The sequence below is a fragment of the Phallusia mammillata genome, chromosome 8 (assembly GCF_965637545.1).
Source record: "Phallusia mammillata chromosome 8, kaPhaMamm4.hap1.1, whole genome shotgun sequence".
Lineage (NCBI taxonomy): Eukaryota > Metazoa > Chordata > Ascidiacea > Phlebobranchia > Ascidiidae > Phallusia > Phallusia mammillata.
In genome coordinates this window covers 3,011,298-3,026,733 of record NC_137259.1, presented here as the reverse complement: position 1 = coordinate 3,026,733, position 15,436 = coordinate 3,011,298, and the positions used below count along the sequence as shown (strand labels likewise).

The 15,436-nt window shown below is 37.4% G+C and overlaps 1 protein-coding gene across 2 annotated transcripts; it reads left to right on the top strand.

Annotated features, from left to right (window-relative positions):
- Nucleotides 1-1,927: 1,927 nt before the first annotated feature.
- LOC145204352 (uncharacterized) lies at nt 1,928-15,409 on the top strand. 2 transcript variants are annotated; one of them, XM_080076864.1, is made up of 8 exons: nt 1,928-2,528; nt 2,838-3,049; nt 4,059-4,696; nt 5,032-5,336; nt 12,784-12,926; nt 13,549-13,815; nt 14,303-14,389; nt 14,761-15,409. In XM_080076864.1, the coding sequence occupies exons 1-8, from the start codon at nt 2,000-2,002 to the stop codon at nt 14,890-14,892; spliced, it is 2,313 nt and encodes a 770-aa protein (XP_079932990.1). In that variant the 5' UTR covers nt 1,928-1,999; the 3' UTR covers nt 14,893-15,409. The 2 variants fall into 2 exon arrangements, with proteins under 2 accessions (XP_079932990.1, XP_079932989.1); XM_080076863.1 differs by having other exon boundaries at nt 1,928-2,537.
- The last annotated feature ends 27 nt before the right edge of the window (nt 15,410-15,436 follow it).

Here is a 15,436-nt window from a genome sequence, read left to right as displayed (position 1 = left end):
AGCAAGTTTAGCATAAACTTTGCGCGTTTAAGCGTTGAAATAGAAGCAAGTTATGATATGTGTTTAGTTGTGAAAAAAAATAATCAAGAACACAATGTGTTAAACAAAATCTCGGTAGTAAACCCGATTTTTGTGCGCTAAGCCGGAAATAGTTTTGTGTTAAAATATAAGCACTATAATCAATTAGGCGAGTGGAATTTATGCAAAAAAGCAGCCGATTGGGTTGATTTTAGCCAGAGGTCAAAGTCTTTTAAGTTGGCGCAGCATTTTTACGCGGCGCAGCGTGTGCAGTCAAGCGTATCCCAGACCTGGAGACTGGCATTTGAATTTCGCAAGCCGGCAAAAAAGAGGTCGAAAAACGCAGGCATTTTCTGTGGTTGCGCTTGCTTCAAATTTGAAACACGCTTCACAACCTGGCCAGTCGTGTTTAAGGCGGCTTTGTGAAAGGAAGGCATTGTTAAAGCTTTTTTTGTAACTGACAAGTGACAATCTTTGGTTTAACTTGTGCCACTTGTAAACACGAATTTGTATTACTGCGTTTGATGTATGATGAGTGCTTTAAAACTTTAACGGAAGTAAAAGTTTGCGTGCAAATTAGACGCCGATTTTAATTACTTTTCAGCAGCTCAAGGTGCAAGCAGGTCAGTGGAGACAAAGGGTAATTGTTGACCAACAAAGCGGGGTTCTTTTATCTCGGCAATTGAATTGTCTGCAGGGCAGTCAGATGGCCTTTTATCTCCTTCTTGCACCAAATTTGTAACGTGCTGTTTGCCTCTGTTGGTAACCAATTAGCAGATACTGCGAACGACCGATAAAGGACCGCTGCCATTTCAGATTTGTCAGTCTTACTGTTGTGAGCCATATGCGAGGAAGTGTTAACTGGGTCGTCCGACTAGCTTAGTTTAGTAGACAGTTTGGGAATAGATGCCTTTTGGAACAGACAGCCAACTATGTGTTTTAATGCACGATAATGCAGTGTGAAACAGGTTTAGAAATCAATTATTGCACTCAAACCTCACTGTTGTATGTCAAAAAATGCCAACGAGCGTTTAAAAACTTATATAAAACTTGTAAATTAATCGCTTAAATTTTAAGCCTTAAAAGCATCCATGGCAAGTTTTTACCAGCATAAAACTAGCTGTCAAACCGACTTTAAGGCCATTCAATAAGCTAAGTTCTAGTTATTTCGAAAACTATGTGATATGTCGCCAACTTTATACATAGAACACTTTCAGGCTATCACTTTATCTTGAAACGCAAACATGCGTAAGTCGAAGTGTCGAGTGCCTTGATGTTTCCAAATCAAACATTGAACTAGGGTGCCAGACTTCATAGCTGGAAGAGATAGCCACGCGCCTTGAGTCTCTGCTATGTTATTAAAATATTCTGACATTAAAATGCGGTTTAAAAACGGCCTGACCTCATTTAGCTAGTACATAAAAGTTTTTAAACTAAAATTTGTAGGTAAATATAATTATTCTGTCAAATTTTGCGAAAAACATGCCTCAGTAATTTCGTTAGAACGTTTAACAGTAGTAGAACAAACTGTTTCATTACCGATTTTGATGGTTGTATTAAAAATTACAACCAAAGGCTCTAAAACTTATAGGTAGAAGTGTGGTCTACTTTGGTTCCGCATTCGCCATAAAAAATGCGGTATTTGCGTGGTAAAGTGTGTACGTAGTCGTTTAGGTGTGTGCCAAACCTATAAAGCATGTCTGGTGTTTCTGCCGTTGGCGTTTTACTCTAGTTTGACTGACATGAATGTAGGCAGAAATTGTGTGTTGTAATGTTGGTAAGTGCAATAAGTGTACTTTAGGTATTGCTTAAGGAACAATTATTGTGCGTTTTAGATTAAATTGGCGGTTTGTTGACATAACCTTATTGTCATAACACTAGATATGTACTATTCTATAGCTAACGATTACATAAATGACATTGTATATTTTGCAGTAATTATAATAGCGAAAACCTAAGTTGAGCAAAATTCTCAATCTCCATGGCGAGTATGAACATGGAGAGCTTTTTTGCTGCCAGAAATTCAAGGCTCCCGACGTCACGAAGCGAAGATTTCTCCAATCCTTCCTCGATCAACGGTCTTCCCCGTCAATTCATCAACTCAATGAAAACTCTATTTAACATTTTAGACGACGCAGGCGTGGGCCTTGTCCCTCTTACAGAAATCGAGAGGCGTTGGCGCGATGATGCTGTTCCCAACCTTCCAGGGGTCCTGGATTGTCTGCGCTCTGTGGCGCCTTCAGATGGCCTTCTTTCCTTTGAGACTTTCGTATGGGGACTGAGAACTGCCCTTGCAAGAGCCCGCCAATGTCGCGAACGCAATTCGGTCGATGCACAGAACTTGAAAAACACCTTTAAGACCTCGGCAATTGAGAACAATGCCGACGTTCTACCGCCCTATTATTACCAGCGAAAGCCAACGGCAAAGGGTAAACCCCTTCTGACGTCAAAGGTTGGCAATATCTTCCGACAGAATAACGGCAGGAACACCGCAGGATCAGACAGTGAAGGTATTAATTGTAAGAACCTACATTGTTTGTTTTATGTTTGTTGTATATTTTGAGTTGATCATATTTTAGGAAGCTCAAGGCCCACACCGCGTAACATGCTCACATTTTCATTTTGTGATAATTACGTTACACCACATGTTTCGTGATATGAATGCTTTCACATGAATAAATCTCATGTTTACACAAAATATCCGGTCGATTCTGATTGAAAAAAGTTTATTGTTAATTCTCATGATGTAACTTGTTTCACGTTCACGATTACAACTTTCACATGATTCATAAAATCATTATTCCCTTTCACATTCACAGGTTTACGAAGTGAATCCTACGCTCCATACTCCACACCACCAGCCTGGTCAGATGAGATGAACCAGGGAAGATATGCCATCGGCAGTTACCAAGAACAAGCGCAAAAATCTGGCGGTTTTCCAAGCAACGACCTCTATCATCAAAACAGATCCAGCGGTCGTGCCTTCAAGGGCCACCGCAGGTCAAACAGTGGCCCTATTTCAACAGCTAAGGTACGTGAGTTCAAAGTGGACGATTCGGCCGGTTTTGCATGTTTTCTAGCATTGTTAATTATCTGTTTTCTGGATCGTTAGAAAAAAGCATCGCTTAAATTGCATGAGCCTTATAAATCAGCGGTTTCCAAACTTTTTCATATTTTTTTCAAAACGGTCCCTTTGCCATTATTTTGAGGGCTCGCTGTCCTTGAGCCTAGATATGTATTTCATAAAAACGACTGTTGATTTCAGGATTTTAGCTAGTTATGCAAAATTGCGCATAAAAGTCATCCAAACACAGCTTTTGACATCACAGACAAGACAAATGCACTACAATTGTGCGCGAACAATTACATTTTTGTTAGTTGTCATTCAATAAAGGCTATTGTTAAGCAATGAAGACAGTTGATTCTCAATTCTACTTTGATTTAAACTTATTTAGTGGCACAAACTGACGCCAAATAAGATTATAGAATTACTTCAATCGCTTCGCGGTCCCCCCAAAATGGCCTCACGGACCCCTAAAGGACCGCGGACCCCAGTTTGGGAACCGCTGTTATAAATCTATGTAATTTTCTTATTAGTATTGATAATTATGTTACAATATCTAATTTTAATTTACTTTGAACGCAACCGTTTACCAACATTTGTTGCAACCCAAATTTGAACCCCACCCCAAACACCTAATAACCTTTGTAACATTCTCACATCCACAACGGGAAATAATCTCTTCTTCGCTGACGACAGGTTCCAGGCACGCAGTGTGTCTGGTTACAAAGTATTTATAGAACTTAGATTTTATCCCATCGACAGCGCCGAGACGGGCACAACAAGCAGGTCATACGTAACCGCTTTTGTCAAAAGAGATTTTGTCTCAATTTAAAAGTTGGCTCGCATGTTCATGCATTTAGTACATTTAACAGTTTGTTTGTGTACGTCACCATGCATTGTTGGCCTGTGTTATGGAAATTGTTGCATAAATTCTTTTCAAATCTTGTATAATGTGACACAAATCATTTTACTTTAGGTTTTGCCGAGTCCAAAACGCACCGTATGGCCAGGAGATATGGGGAGCAGAGAAGAAGGGAAAATCACTAAGATGGGATACGCCACTAAATTCTCTGCACAACCTGTCAAGTCAGAATCTTCAGACAAAGAAAACGACGATTATACAAAACCTGATTTAAGCAAGGAATTCGACGAAATAAAGTACGACTCATCAGGCGACAAGTCATCACTCAGCCTTAAGTCTGAGCCTACTTCGGATAAGTCAAGTTTCGAAAAAGAGAAAAGTCTTTCGAATTCACCGAACACTGATCAGTCTTCGCAGCTGTCTGAGAAAAGCGATCTTGACCTTGTAACAGCCAACACACTTTTTATAAGCACTGACAATCAAACCAGCCTTAATAAACCAATTGGTTTGTCTGGAAAATACATAGGTATAACTGGGACATTACAAAGAGCCAAGTCGGCAGCAGCTATACCTAATCATTATGGAAGTTTGCGCCGGCCTGCTATGTCTACAAAGTCAACAGTGTCATCTGCCTCAGAGTCGTGTTTCAGTCCTACTGATTTTGACGCGTACCGACAGAAGAACAGTTTAAGATTTCATAAGAAGAAAAGTCCGTCACCTACCTTGTTGCAGCAATACGCGAGCGCTGGAGAGTAAGTATTAAATTTGTCGTTTAAATCATGTAGACAATTTAAAGCGTACTATTACAACTACTTTTGAATCTGTTCAGGCCCAAATTGCCGAAAACAACTATATTTGTTAGTTTTTGCCACTATAAACCATCTTGAAACAGGTTTCTAACCTTTTTTGTGCGTATTAGGCCCAAACCTTTGGTGCTAACCAAACGTTTTATACCCCAGAGAAAGCTTTTCATTTGGAAACACCACCTAATCGCATACACATGTACTCCTATGCTTATACTTTTGAGCTATGCATATACTTTTGAATTAATTTGCCTGTTTAAACAACCAATCTTTGTGGCTTGCAGGAGCGGGGACGACTCTCACAAACGAGTTCTGCGTCACCAACCAAAATCACCTGATAACACAAATGAACATGCGGGGAGCGATGGTGCAGGTCGCAGATGTAATAGCGCTTCACCACCAGACAGATCTTCACATAAAGCTATAAGGCGGCCATTAAGCCCAGAAGCCCGTGATTGTCACGTTACACCGGTTGTTCGAAAGCAAGTAGAATTGACTAACAGACCTAAAAGCACAAGCCCAGAAGGCCAAGGAACCCAAAATACTTTTAATCAAACAAGTTCAGGAAAGTCAACTGCTCATGCAACAGGTAGGACTGTGCTTTTGTTATTATTAGTTTTGTGTATCGCAACGAATTACAGGGTTACGACATAACTGCTTGATTAACGAGGGAATAATGAACACGGACTTTAAAACGGGCTTGCTGAATAAAAAATGCCAAGAAACTGAAAAACCATTAACCACAGCGATTGTTTGCAATGAAATGTATGCAAGTCCATTTGAATGTAGATGTCTTAGTTTTTGGGGAAATATTTTAGAAGTCAAATCCCAGTTACACGTGTTACGTAATGACCATGACGTCACCATGCACAAAACTGGGGCCACAACATAAAATTCGAAACATGTTTAATAAAACGGATGTTTTATCTACATATTGGTTCTTTAATGGTTGGTTTATCGGCAAATGGTGCAAATTATGTAATAACGTGTAAGGTACAATGTTATGTGGAGTTTGCTTTGGAACTTGAAACTGATAATCCCATACCTTTGACGTGGTTTGTGTTGTCGTGTTTAGACAGGCGTTCATGTTGTTGAAAACGCAGCGTAAGCATTACGACCTTTAACCCTGGCTTTGTGGTTCCAAAACCGCTACAGTGCTTGCGTAACAATTTCCCTCATTCTTACTCAAAGCATTGCTGCCAGCTTAACTTAATTAGTGTTATGAATCATGTTAAATTAATTTACTTGCAACCTGCTATTGACGTCATGGTTGGTCCCACTACTCTGGTTGTATCATAGTCACGAAATACATGACGTCATGTTCTGTGACGCAACCCCAAAACCGCGTTATGCTTAAATGAATGTTACGGCTTAGAACGACAATATAAACAGTGCTGAACATGTAAGTTAAACCCAGTACGCGATTTGGTCCATTAAAAGTCTTTGAATTGGCATAAGGTACCACTTTCAACGGAGTGACTTAGTGTTAAGGCAATTTCCTGTATATAGGCAAACATAAACACAAGAAAACTTTATGGTCTGTTTATTATAATATTTGTTTTGGGAAGGGTTTTATATATGTCTAGTCTAGTTCTATGTTCAAAAAACTAATTGTTTTAAAATGTCACAGTTGCAAAAATAATGTATTTAGAACTTTTATGTATATTTTTAATGTATAATTTGCGCGTGTGCATTGATGCTGCATGTTCTGCATTGGTTGCATAACTTGTTATTACGTAAAGTGGTCATTACCACGGTAAAGTGCGTTTCTCATTACGTGTGTTACCAGTGCAGAGGATAAAGGTATAAGGCAACCACATAACATACACACAGTTTTCTTCGCCAAAATAACGCAAGTTACGTGGACCTTTCCTTTACACAACTTCCAAGAACTCGTCTTAATTAAAATTCATGCACTTCAAAATTCAGTTTTGGGATGTGCCCATATATTTTAAAGGGGCCTGTGTTGGAAATGAAATGTGTTTTTCTTGGTTAACTTTGTTTTTTCATTTCTTCTTTTTTAATTGACACTGGTTTGGACAGTTTGGTGTGTTATTGGTTTGATGATTTTAATAGGTTATATAATTCCATTCGTTTTGACTTAAAATACGAATTTTAGTTGATCAAGTATTATATCAAAAACATTGCTGTCTCTTATGTTATACAACGTGCAAAAATGTACACAAAATTGGCACAATTTTGATGTTTGACAATATCATTTCTGACATAACCTCTTTTATGGCCAATTTGAGTATGACAGGTTTCTGCAACTGGCCAGTTTTTACACATTTAAAAACCAACACTTTGGTTTATGACCCATAAACTCGGTGCACATATTTACAGTAGTAGACATTATCATGTTTATTATCGACTTTACAACCGTTCGGTCACTCGTCGTCAAAACCAGGTGTGTGGTTTAAAGATTGTCTTAAATAATTGTGATAAATCTACACATTTGCTAAATCCATACGCGAATACCTGCAGCTGTGTCTGAGTGACAACTCGTAAAAACGCAGCGCCCAGCAATTTCTTGATTGCCCTACTAGCTACTACGTTCTCATATACCTGTACTATATTAAAGATGCAGAACGTAGCAAGGTTGATTTTGTGTCATTCATGTTATTTTTGCTTAATTGATTAAATCGTGCAAACAAATCACTGTCAAATTTCATGTGATAAAAACACTATGATTTGCCAAAAATGCGTCGTTTACGTTCAATTCGGAAACAATCTACAATGGGCATTAACACCAAAATTGTTGAACTAAAATTTGGGCCCGAACCCAGCCCGAAACCCGGAAAAAAAATCAAAACCGCAAAATGATGCCTGGTGTATAATCAGGCCCGAATCAATCCCGTTTTATTGAAGCTCATCAAGCCCAACTCGGCCCGACTATAACAACTCTTTACAAATTAAACCCCGGTATCTTAAAACACCACAAACCCAAATCAGTCGGATCTTACCTAGCCAAGTGTGAATCACTCGTCTCTTATCGATTTGTCTGCAAATCCCTGTATGTGCGTCTTTCCACTTATTTGGCAACGATGATCGGGTTGTTCGAGTTCTTGTTGTCTGTCCAACATTCCTTACCTGTGTAATTTGATCGTTTTTACATCCCCGTTTTTGCAATCTGTTTATAGTGTTAAAGTAGTTAGATTGATCTGAATTGCACAAAAAAGGTTTACCAGTGTTTTTGCACTCTTATGTTTTGAACTTTCTTGAAATTTCTCCGTTTTTTGCCCTCGCTTTCCAGCCTTTATTAGAAATATAATATGTTTATGTCTGAGTAGGCGTAGAAGCGTCATGGTATATTTAAAAATGCTTCGGAAAATGCATATGTGATATAGATGTACATTTAGGCCAATATGTTCTTGATAACGTTTTTCAAAAATAATTTTTTTGCCATCTAAACATTTCTAAATTATCGTATTGTTGTTACAAGAGCAGGTACGTAAACACCATTTGCTGTAGAATGCATGTTCCTGTATATGCACCGTATAAGGATGTTAGACAAATCGGTTTACATTTTTGGGTGTTGAAATTTTATCACATAATTGGTTTGATATGACATGCGCGTGCTTTCTGTCGTCACAAAAACGTCATAAAAGTGCATCTTTGCGTAATCTAACTCTACAAGGGTCGTGACATTTTTGTGGTAACTTTTCGCACCTGGAACGCAAATGAAGGTTTCTCATATTTTGATGTTATTCTTTTGCGTTAAACACTAAAGGCTTATTTCTTGTTACACTTCCCTTTATGCTTGTTAAGCGGGTTTACAAACGGGCTCCGTGCAGCGAATTGTAACTTATTGACAACTTTTTTAGCTTGTAAAGTTTCCAAAATAGTGTAGTTAATTTTGGCCGTAACCTGACAAAATTGGTTTACGAAAACGGTATAAAATCTTGTTATATTACACCTCTATACCTCTAGATACCGTAATATCACGTTAGCAAAGGTGCAAATTTGTTGAATTCCATCCGCATAGCGAAGGCCTTTCTCCACACAACTGCAAACAAAAACCCTCAAATAGTTTGATAAAAATGCACGTCATGCTTCACTGACCATGCACAGCGCCGTTTTTTGTCGGATTTTTTTACTTTCCACTCAAATTACCCTGTTACAAAATATCTAAAACACTACCCTTAAAATTTTAAACCTGCCAATTTTACGACTAACTTCATTAGATCTAAGCACAGTTACATTTTGGTTGGTTGTTGAATGGACGTATGTGTTTCAATTTTGGTGTTTTCTTGAATTATTACAATGCTAGACTTTGTCATGGCATTTTAAACATTACTTGCCAAGCAACTGGCTTTAAATGCGCAACATCAGTTTTTTTTTTCAAACGAACGCAGTGTACATGTATGAATATCCATGTCTGCAGTAAAGATATTGCCTGTTGTTTTTCAACTTAGGTATTTCTGCGAACCCGTTTACCGCGTTCCTAAAGCGTTAGTTGCTTGATTTAGCTCAGGGTTTAACACACAACAGGTTTTCACCTCCTGACTTCCGTAAAGGATACTGGGTCGAACAGAAACAATAACATTTATTTGGGCTGGTCATATGAAACACATAGGGCCATTGACTATAATATCATCATAAGGTGTATAAGAATACCTTATCGCGACAAAACAACCGCATGCCTATTACTCTTACTTCAGTGGTGGCCAAACTACGGGCCGCATCCGGCCCCCAGTCCTGGTTCATCCGGCCCGCCAAACACCTTGCCTGTTTTTTTTCCAAGCACCATATTTACCACTGTGAACAGGCAGTGCAACAGCGCTGGCTGCTACTATAGCAGTAGCTTGTGGCAAGCGTTGTTATTTTAGAATAAATGCCCGTTCATTAAATACAAGTGTAAACAAGATGGTGTTATTTATTGTTATTCTACTGCGATAATATATATTTTAATAAAGATGGCAAGCAGTTACGACAAATTTAAGTAAATCTCATTTAATCTGGCCCTCCAGTGGCAAGACAGTTGCAAATTTGGCCCTCTGGTAAAAAAGTTTGGCCACCCCTGTCTTACTTAGACAGCGTCGATGACTAATTAGTTGCATTATATTTGCATGCACCTAGCATTTGTTATTTGTGCGAAATAGTGAATTGACTTTAACCGGTCCGTTAGTAAAATTATTACCCTTGATCTGGCAAAATGTAAAACGGACTGATGATCTATTACCACAATGGTGTGACAATTTGAGCTTCTATGCTAAACGCTTTTAACATGTATATTACTTTATAATTGAAACTTGTAATCAACAATACAAACTTTCTGGCGCGTTTTTGTGAGAGATAGATTCTGGTGTACGATATAAAACCGCTGTCGTCCAAAATCATTTCTCCTTAGCTAAGCACGTAAATCACCTAAACCGCTGTTACAAGTGCCTTTGTTTGGCAAATCGACAATTATTGTTACAGAAGCTTACACAATAAACAATTAACTGGCAACGCAAGATTTCCGCGTAAATCGTATTTTCCAAGTTTCGCCCGAGTTCTGGTTTGTGCGGCTCTTTAGTGTTATGGTTTCGTTATTTTGAAGTTTACAAGATAACACGGTAATTATGATGATTAATTACTGATATTGTTTCTGTCTTATGGAAATTATTCAAGACAAAAGAGATGTTGGCGCAAAAATTTTGGCAATCCTAGCTGTTCGATTTTTTGTGTTGTTTTGCGAACAAAAAATTACAAACTATATTCTTTCAGAGGTTTTAAACTGTTCTCTTAGTCATAGTAGTGGACATTGTATAGCTCATGTACTTTGTATGCGTTGTTAAATTCCAAAGGACTGTTTAACGAAAAACTAAACAAGTACCTTCAGTTTGATTGAATAACCTTAAATTTAAATACTAACATTACTGTGGCCATCAAGCGTTAAACTAATGTTTGTAATCCGCAGCTTTAAGCGGTCGGATTCGAATATCAATTTCGAATATATCACGTGGGTTAAAATTGTGACTTTTACAAACGCTTGTGCGTTGAATATAACGCAAGATTCTCTGTTTACCACACCCAAATGAGACCAAAGCTCGTTTGTAATCAATCAACCTTTTAACTACCCGACAACAAGTTACCTAATCTGTCATTGAAACCTCTTGACCAATTCGTTGATTGTTCGTCGAATCATTGTGCATTGTTACGTCACAAACGGTCGCTTGTTTCGTTTTCTGTTCTCGAATTGAGTTGTTGTCTTATTGTAGTACCACTTGAGTATGATCAGCCTCTATTGTTTGTTTTCGAATTTCAAACTGGTTGTAATCAATAGTTTACGTTTTTATTTGGTAAATACGTTTACTATGTTCATATTTTCTGTAATTTGAAATGAAAGCCGCGAATTTAAACAATACCCTAATGATAAACATAACTGCCGAAGAACTTGTATATATAGAATACATTATGCAGACGTTTCAACAATCAATGTTGTCACCATCAATTCTTTGGTTTGGCAGTTATGTTTATGATTAAATTACTCTTTAAGTCCGTGTATACTGTTCCTCTTAAACAATAGCATTTTAGTACATGCACAATTCAAAGTTCTAAATATTCTCAGCTAAAAGATACAAGACAATATCTGAGGTGTGTAAAACGTTATTACAACGATGACAATACCAACTGTCGAAACGTTTTATTCTTGTTGTACACATTACCAAGTTTGGCTAATAATTCAATTTGTGTGTTGACAAATCATGCTGGGAACAAGAATTCGGTGATGACGTCACCTGCAGATTAAACGTCCAACAGAACCTTTAGGATTTATCTTGTTGTATATCTGATGTGATTAATTGAAAAGTAATGCCAGAAAACCAAAATTTTAAACACATTTTATACAGCTTACTCAATTACCATCAGATAAAAGTGTTGAATTTGTATTTCTATCTAATGTATTGTATTAGTCATTTTCCTAAAGGTGGCTACAGCAAGTTTAATGCCTTAGAATTAAATATTCTATCACTTACCTTAAACTTAAACTACTGAACTCTGGCTTAAAGGCCAAAACGTCAATCATTATGAAGTCCATAAAAAGTTGTGACAAAAAAATAATCAGTTCCTTATTGAAATAAGGGCTGTAACTTTACGTATGAATCGGCGTTAAAGCAAGATGTTTTACGTTTTGTGAAGACCAATTTATTTTAAAAACAATAATAAAATCATTTCTGACATGAAAATTATTAAACTTATTGGTAATTGTGCAAAATTATAGATGTCGTTAGCGCTACTCCAAAAATGTAGTAGGGAAGTCTGTCTTCAGCGGAAAACGTTCGCATTTGGTGTGCACGAACCCAGCGCTGTACTCAAGGACAAGGACCCAAGTCAGCCTGTGGTTATAAAAAAATGTTAAGCAAAACCACTAATTCCACAATACACGGTGCTATGGGGTTTCTTCAGTAAAAAACTAAAAACTCAGTTACGTTTCATTAAACTGCAATTGGTAAAGGTTGAAGGTGCTGTCAGGCACCAAAGCTATTTCCTTTGTGTTTGTTGCGCTATTTTTAGCATTTGGAAGTTTTATTTTAGTCCGAAAACCGCCAAACTTGAGTTCCGTAACCTTAATTGGATAATCTGGCCCCAAAATTGGTTTTGCATTGTTGGTGTTGAACCGCTGTAATTTGGCTTATTTTGTCTGCAAGTAGGCTAAATGCAAACAGCGACTTCAGACGAAAATGAAACAGTTTTGCAACGTTTTTTTAGGTTTTGCGCTGTTTATAACACTGTATCAAATATGCAGCGCAGATTCGTGTACGCCTACTTAAATAATATTACATATGTAAAGAAATGAATTCACTAATAATTACTTTTTTACTAATAGCTTTGTGAACAATCATACCATAAAACTGTACCTGTAATTATATGTATATGTGCATATCGTACATCATTAAATACGCCATAACCATACAAACTAAAATAAAATAGTCATGGAATATTTATTGATGCATATGATCACAAATATATTGTTTCAGAATATCTTGTTAAAATGTCTAAATTTGGTTACTTTAATAGTTCGAACAATCTAACTTTGGGTGTGTTTTCATCAGTGTTTATGACGTCACAAGAGAACAAGCCAACCAATACTTCCGGCGAAGGAAATTACGCAACAGTTGGAAGACGACGAACTTCGGCGAGCAAGAGAAGAGATCCACGGCGCCACACAGTGACCAACGGTATCGATTACAGCGTGGTAAATACTTTAATTCTTGCTGCTAAGTAACCATGGATACTGTTGTGTTATAGAAATTTTACGTGATTGAACTACAGTAAACTTCGGTTAATCCGGACCCGTTTGGACCAAAAAAATTAACCGGATTAATCGCAGATTTGGATTAACCGATGTCGATTTGTTAAAGCCTTACCACATTACAAAACATTTGTACCTCAAGTTTTGTCCGAATTATAAGATCTAGATAAACGAATCCGGTTTAATCGTGGTTTACTGTCATCTGTTCTGGACAAAGTGGTAAAACATAGTGTTTTTGTAAGCTGTTACATTCAAAATCATGTTTTTATAGGATGTTTATAGAGTGCATGTATGAGGTACACCTTTCAGTCATAAAGATGAAATATTAAAACGTATAAAATCTACACAAAACTGCTATGACGTCATACACTAAACGTCACTAACGATAATATCCGTTTTAAAGACACATCTTGTACTTGCATCAAACTTGAATCAAACCAAACAGCACAAACACTGCGTCACAAATGATCTTTGTGGCGTCATTAAAAACGTCACGGCACCCGGAAAATGAGGTCTTGCATCTGTACACAAAATAAGCTAACTTGAAACTTTACAATTTTTTTAGCTAAAATGCATGAAGCTTTTGGAGCAAGAAAAAGATCTGGTTCTCCAGGGCATGGACACCCTGGATAGGGGTCGGGAATGGTTCCAAGTCCGCCTGTGCGGCGTCCAGGAGCGTCAGAGACAGATGTCGACCGCCAACGCTAAACCACGCCAAGCACAGGGCGTGGATAATGATATGGAGGTCACTCAAGGTCGTTTGGACGAAATGCTGACTAAGATTTCTCAACTGACGAAACTAGTGAACGAAATAGCTGAGTCACGAAACAAGGTATGTTTATGTGGAACTTTGGAGTCTAGTTCTATAGACTTAATAGGAGAACGGATCTAAAGCAAGACTGCATACCTGTAATGGGGCTCACCGCAGTTTTTCTAGAGTCCTGCAGTGGTTCCTGACTTGCTTTAGCTTAAACTTAAGGTGTTTGTTAAGAGGGTTTAGGGACATTACAAAAGACAAATAAAATCTGCATGGAGAAAGACTGTATTAAGTTATATAAGGTTTTTTACAGAAAATATTTCGGGAAAAAACTTTTGGATCTTATTTGAAAATGGTGCACGTTATATTCGCGACTACGGTGTATTGTTAGATGAATTAACTTACAGAATAAAACAGTTTCTTAGGTGTAAAGCTAAAGTCGGTTTGGAAATCATTACAAATTCTAGGTTCAAGATGACCGGTCATTCATGCTTTAGCATATTTTTTAGTGTTTAATAGATAGCACATATGGTTATTGCAAACTTACGTTTTTCCGTTTCAGAATAAAGACTCCAATTCCACCGAAGTTTCATCAGAAAATCCGCTTGTTGTGTCGGCTTTGAGGGAGCAGAACCATGTTTTGACAAGGGTAAATAAAACCATTTTTTTACATGCTGTATGATTTTACAACCAAGAAATATCCAAAACAATACTTTGGATTCTCCACAATATTTTTGCTGGGAATTGTCTTGGAATTTCGCGCTGGATTATAATATGTTCTGGGTTCCTTAGATCCCGATGATAGATTTGTTGTTATCGTGGAGAGAATTTTATGTCGCAAATATCGCAAATTGTAAGACATAACTTGTCTGTTTTTTATACCTTTATGGCTCCTATACTGGTTATTGGTATATGTTGCAGTAGTTAAATTTGCTTAGCTGTTCGCTAATTTAAGCAACTTGGAACGACTGACACGACAGCATCACCAAGTGTGTGTTAATCTGTGTTATTTTTATCCAGGAGGTGGCGCGTCAGAGCGAGAAAATTTCTCAACTCGAACACGAAAAGTCAGTCCTTGTTCAGCAACTGTTCCAAGCTAAGGCCGAAGCCCAGAGAGTTGACGGACAAGCCAATACTTCGATTTTCATCTAAACATTTTCCCTTTAACGTATGCAATTGTAGTTTGCTGCTATCTTAGTTCAGTACTTGGTTTTGTGGAAGGTTTAGAATCTAGTGTAAAGGCTGGCTTGTCTTTCGAAATTGATGCATTTATTTATTTTTCCGCCTTTTTTGTGTGATGCTTTATAAAACACTACTGATTTCTGGTTACTAGTGCTGCTGTTTTTTTCCTAAGGGGTCTTTTAAACTTTATTCAAATGCTTTTTATGGAGTGCTATAACTTTGGCTGACGAAAAATATTCAAATTTTAATCCTTTTTTGATTCCCTACAGTCCATTTGAAATCTCTCTTTATTACAACTTCTCTAAAATGTGTTTTCACAATATTATCTTACTCTTATGGATATTCTTATTTCTTGTTCTACTTCGTCTATTGTCTGTTCTTGTTTTTCAATCAGTGTGCAACTTTACTATAACGCCAGTGTTTTTTATTAACATTCACGCTATACATTGAACTGTTTTGTTTGAATACACAACACTTAATATTGGAAGTTGCCTTGAATTTAAACTAAATTATG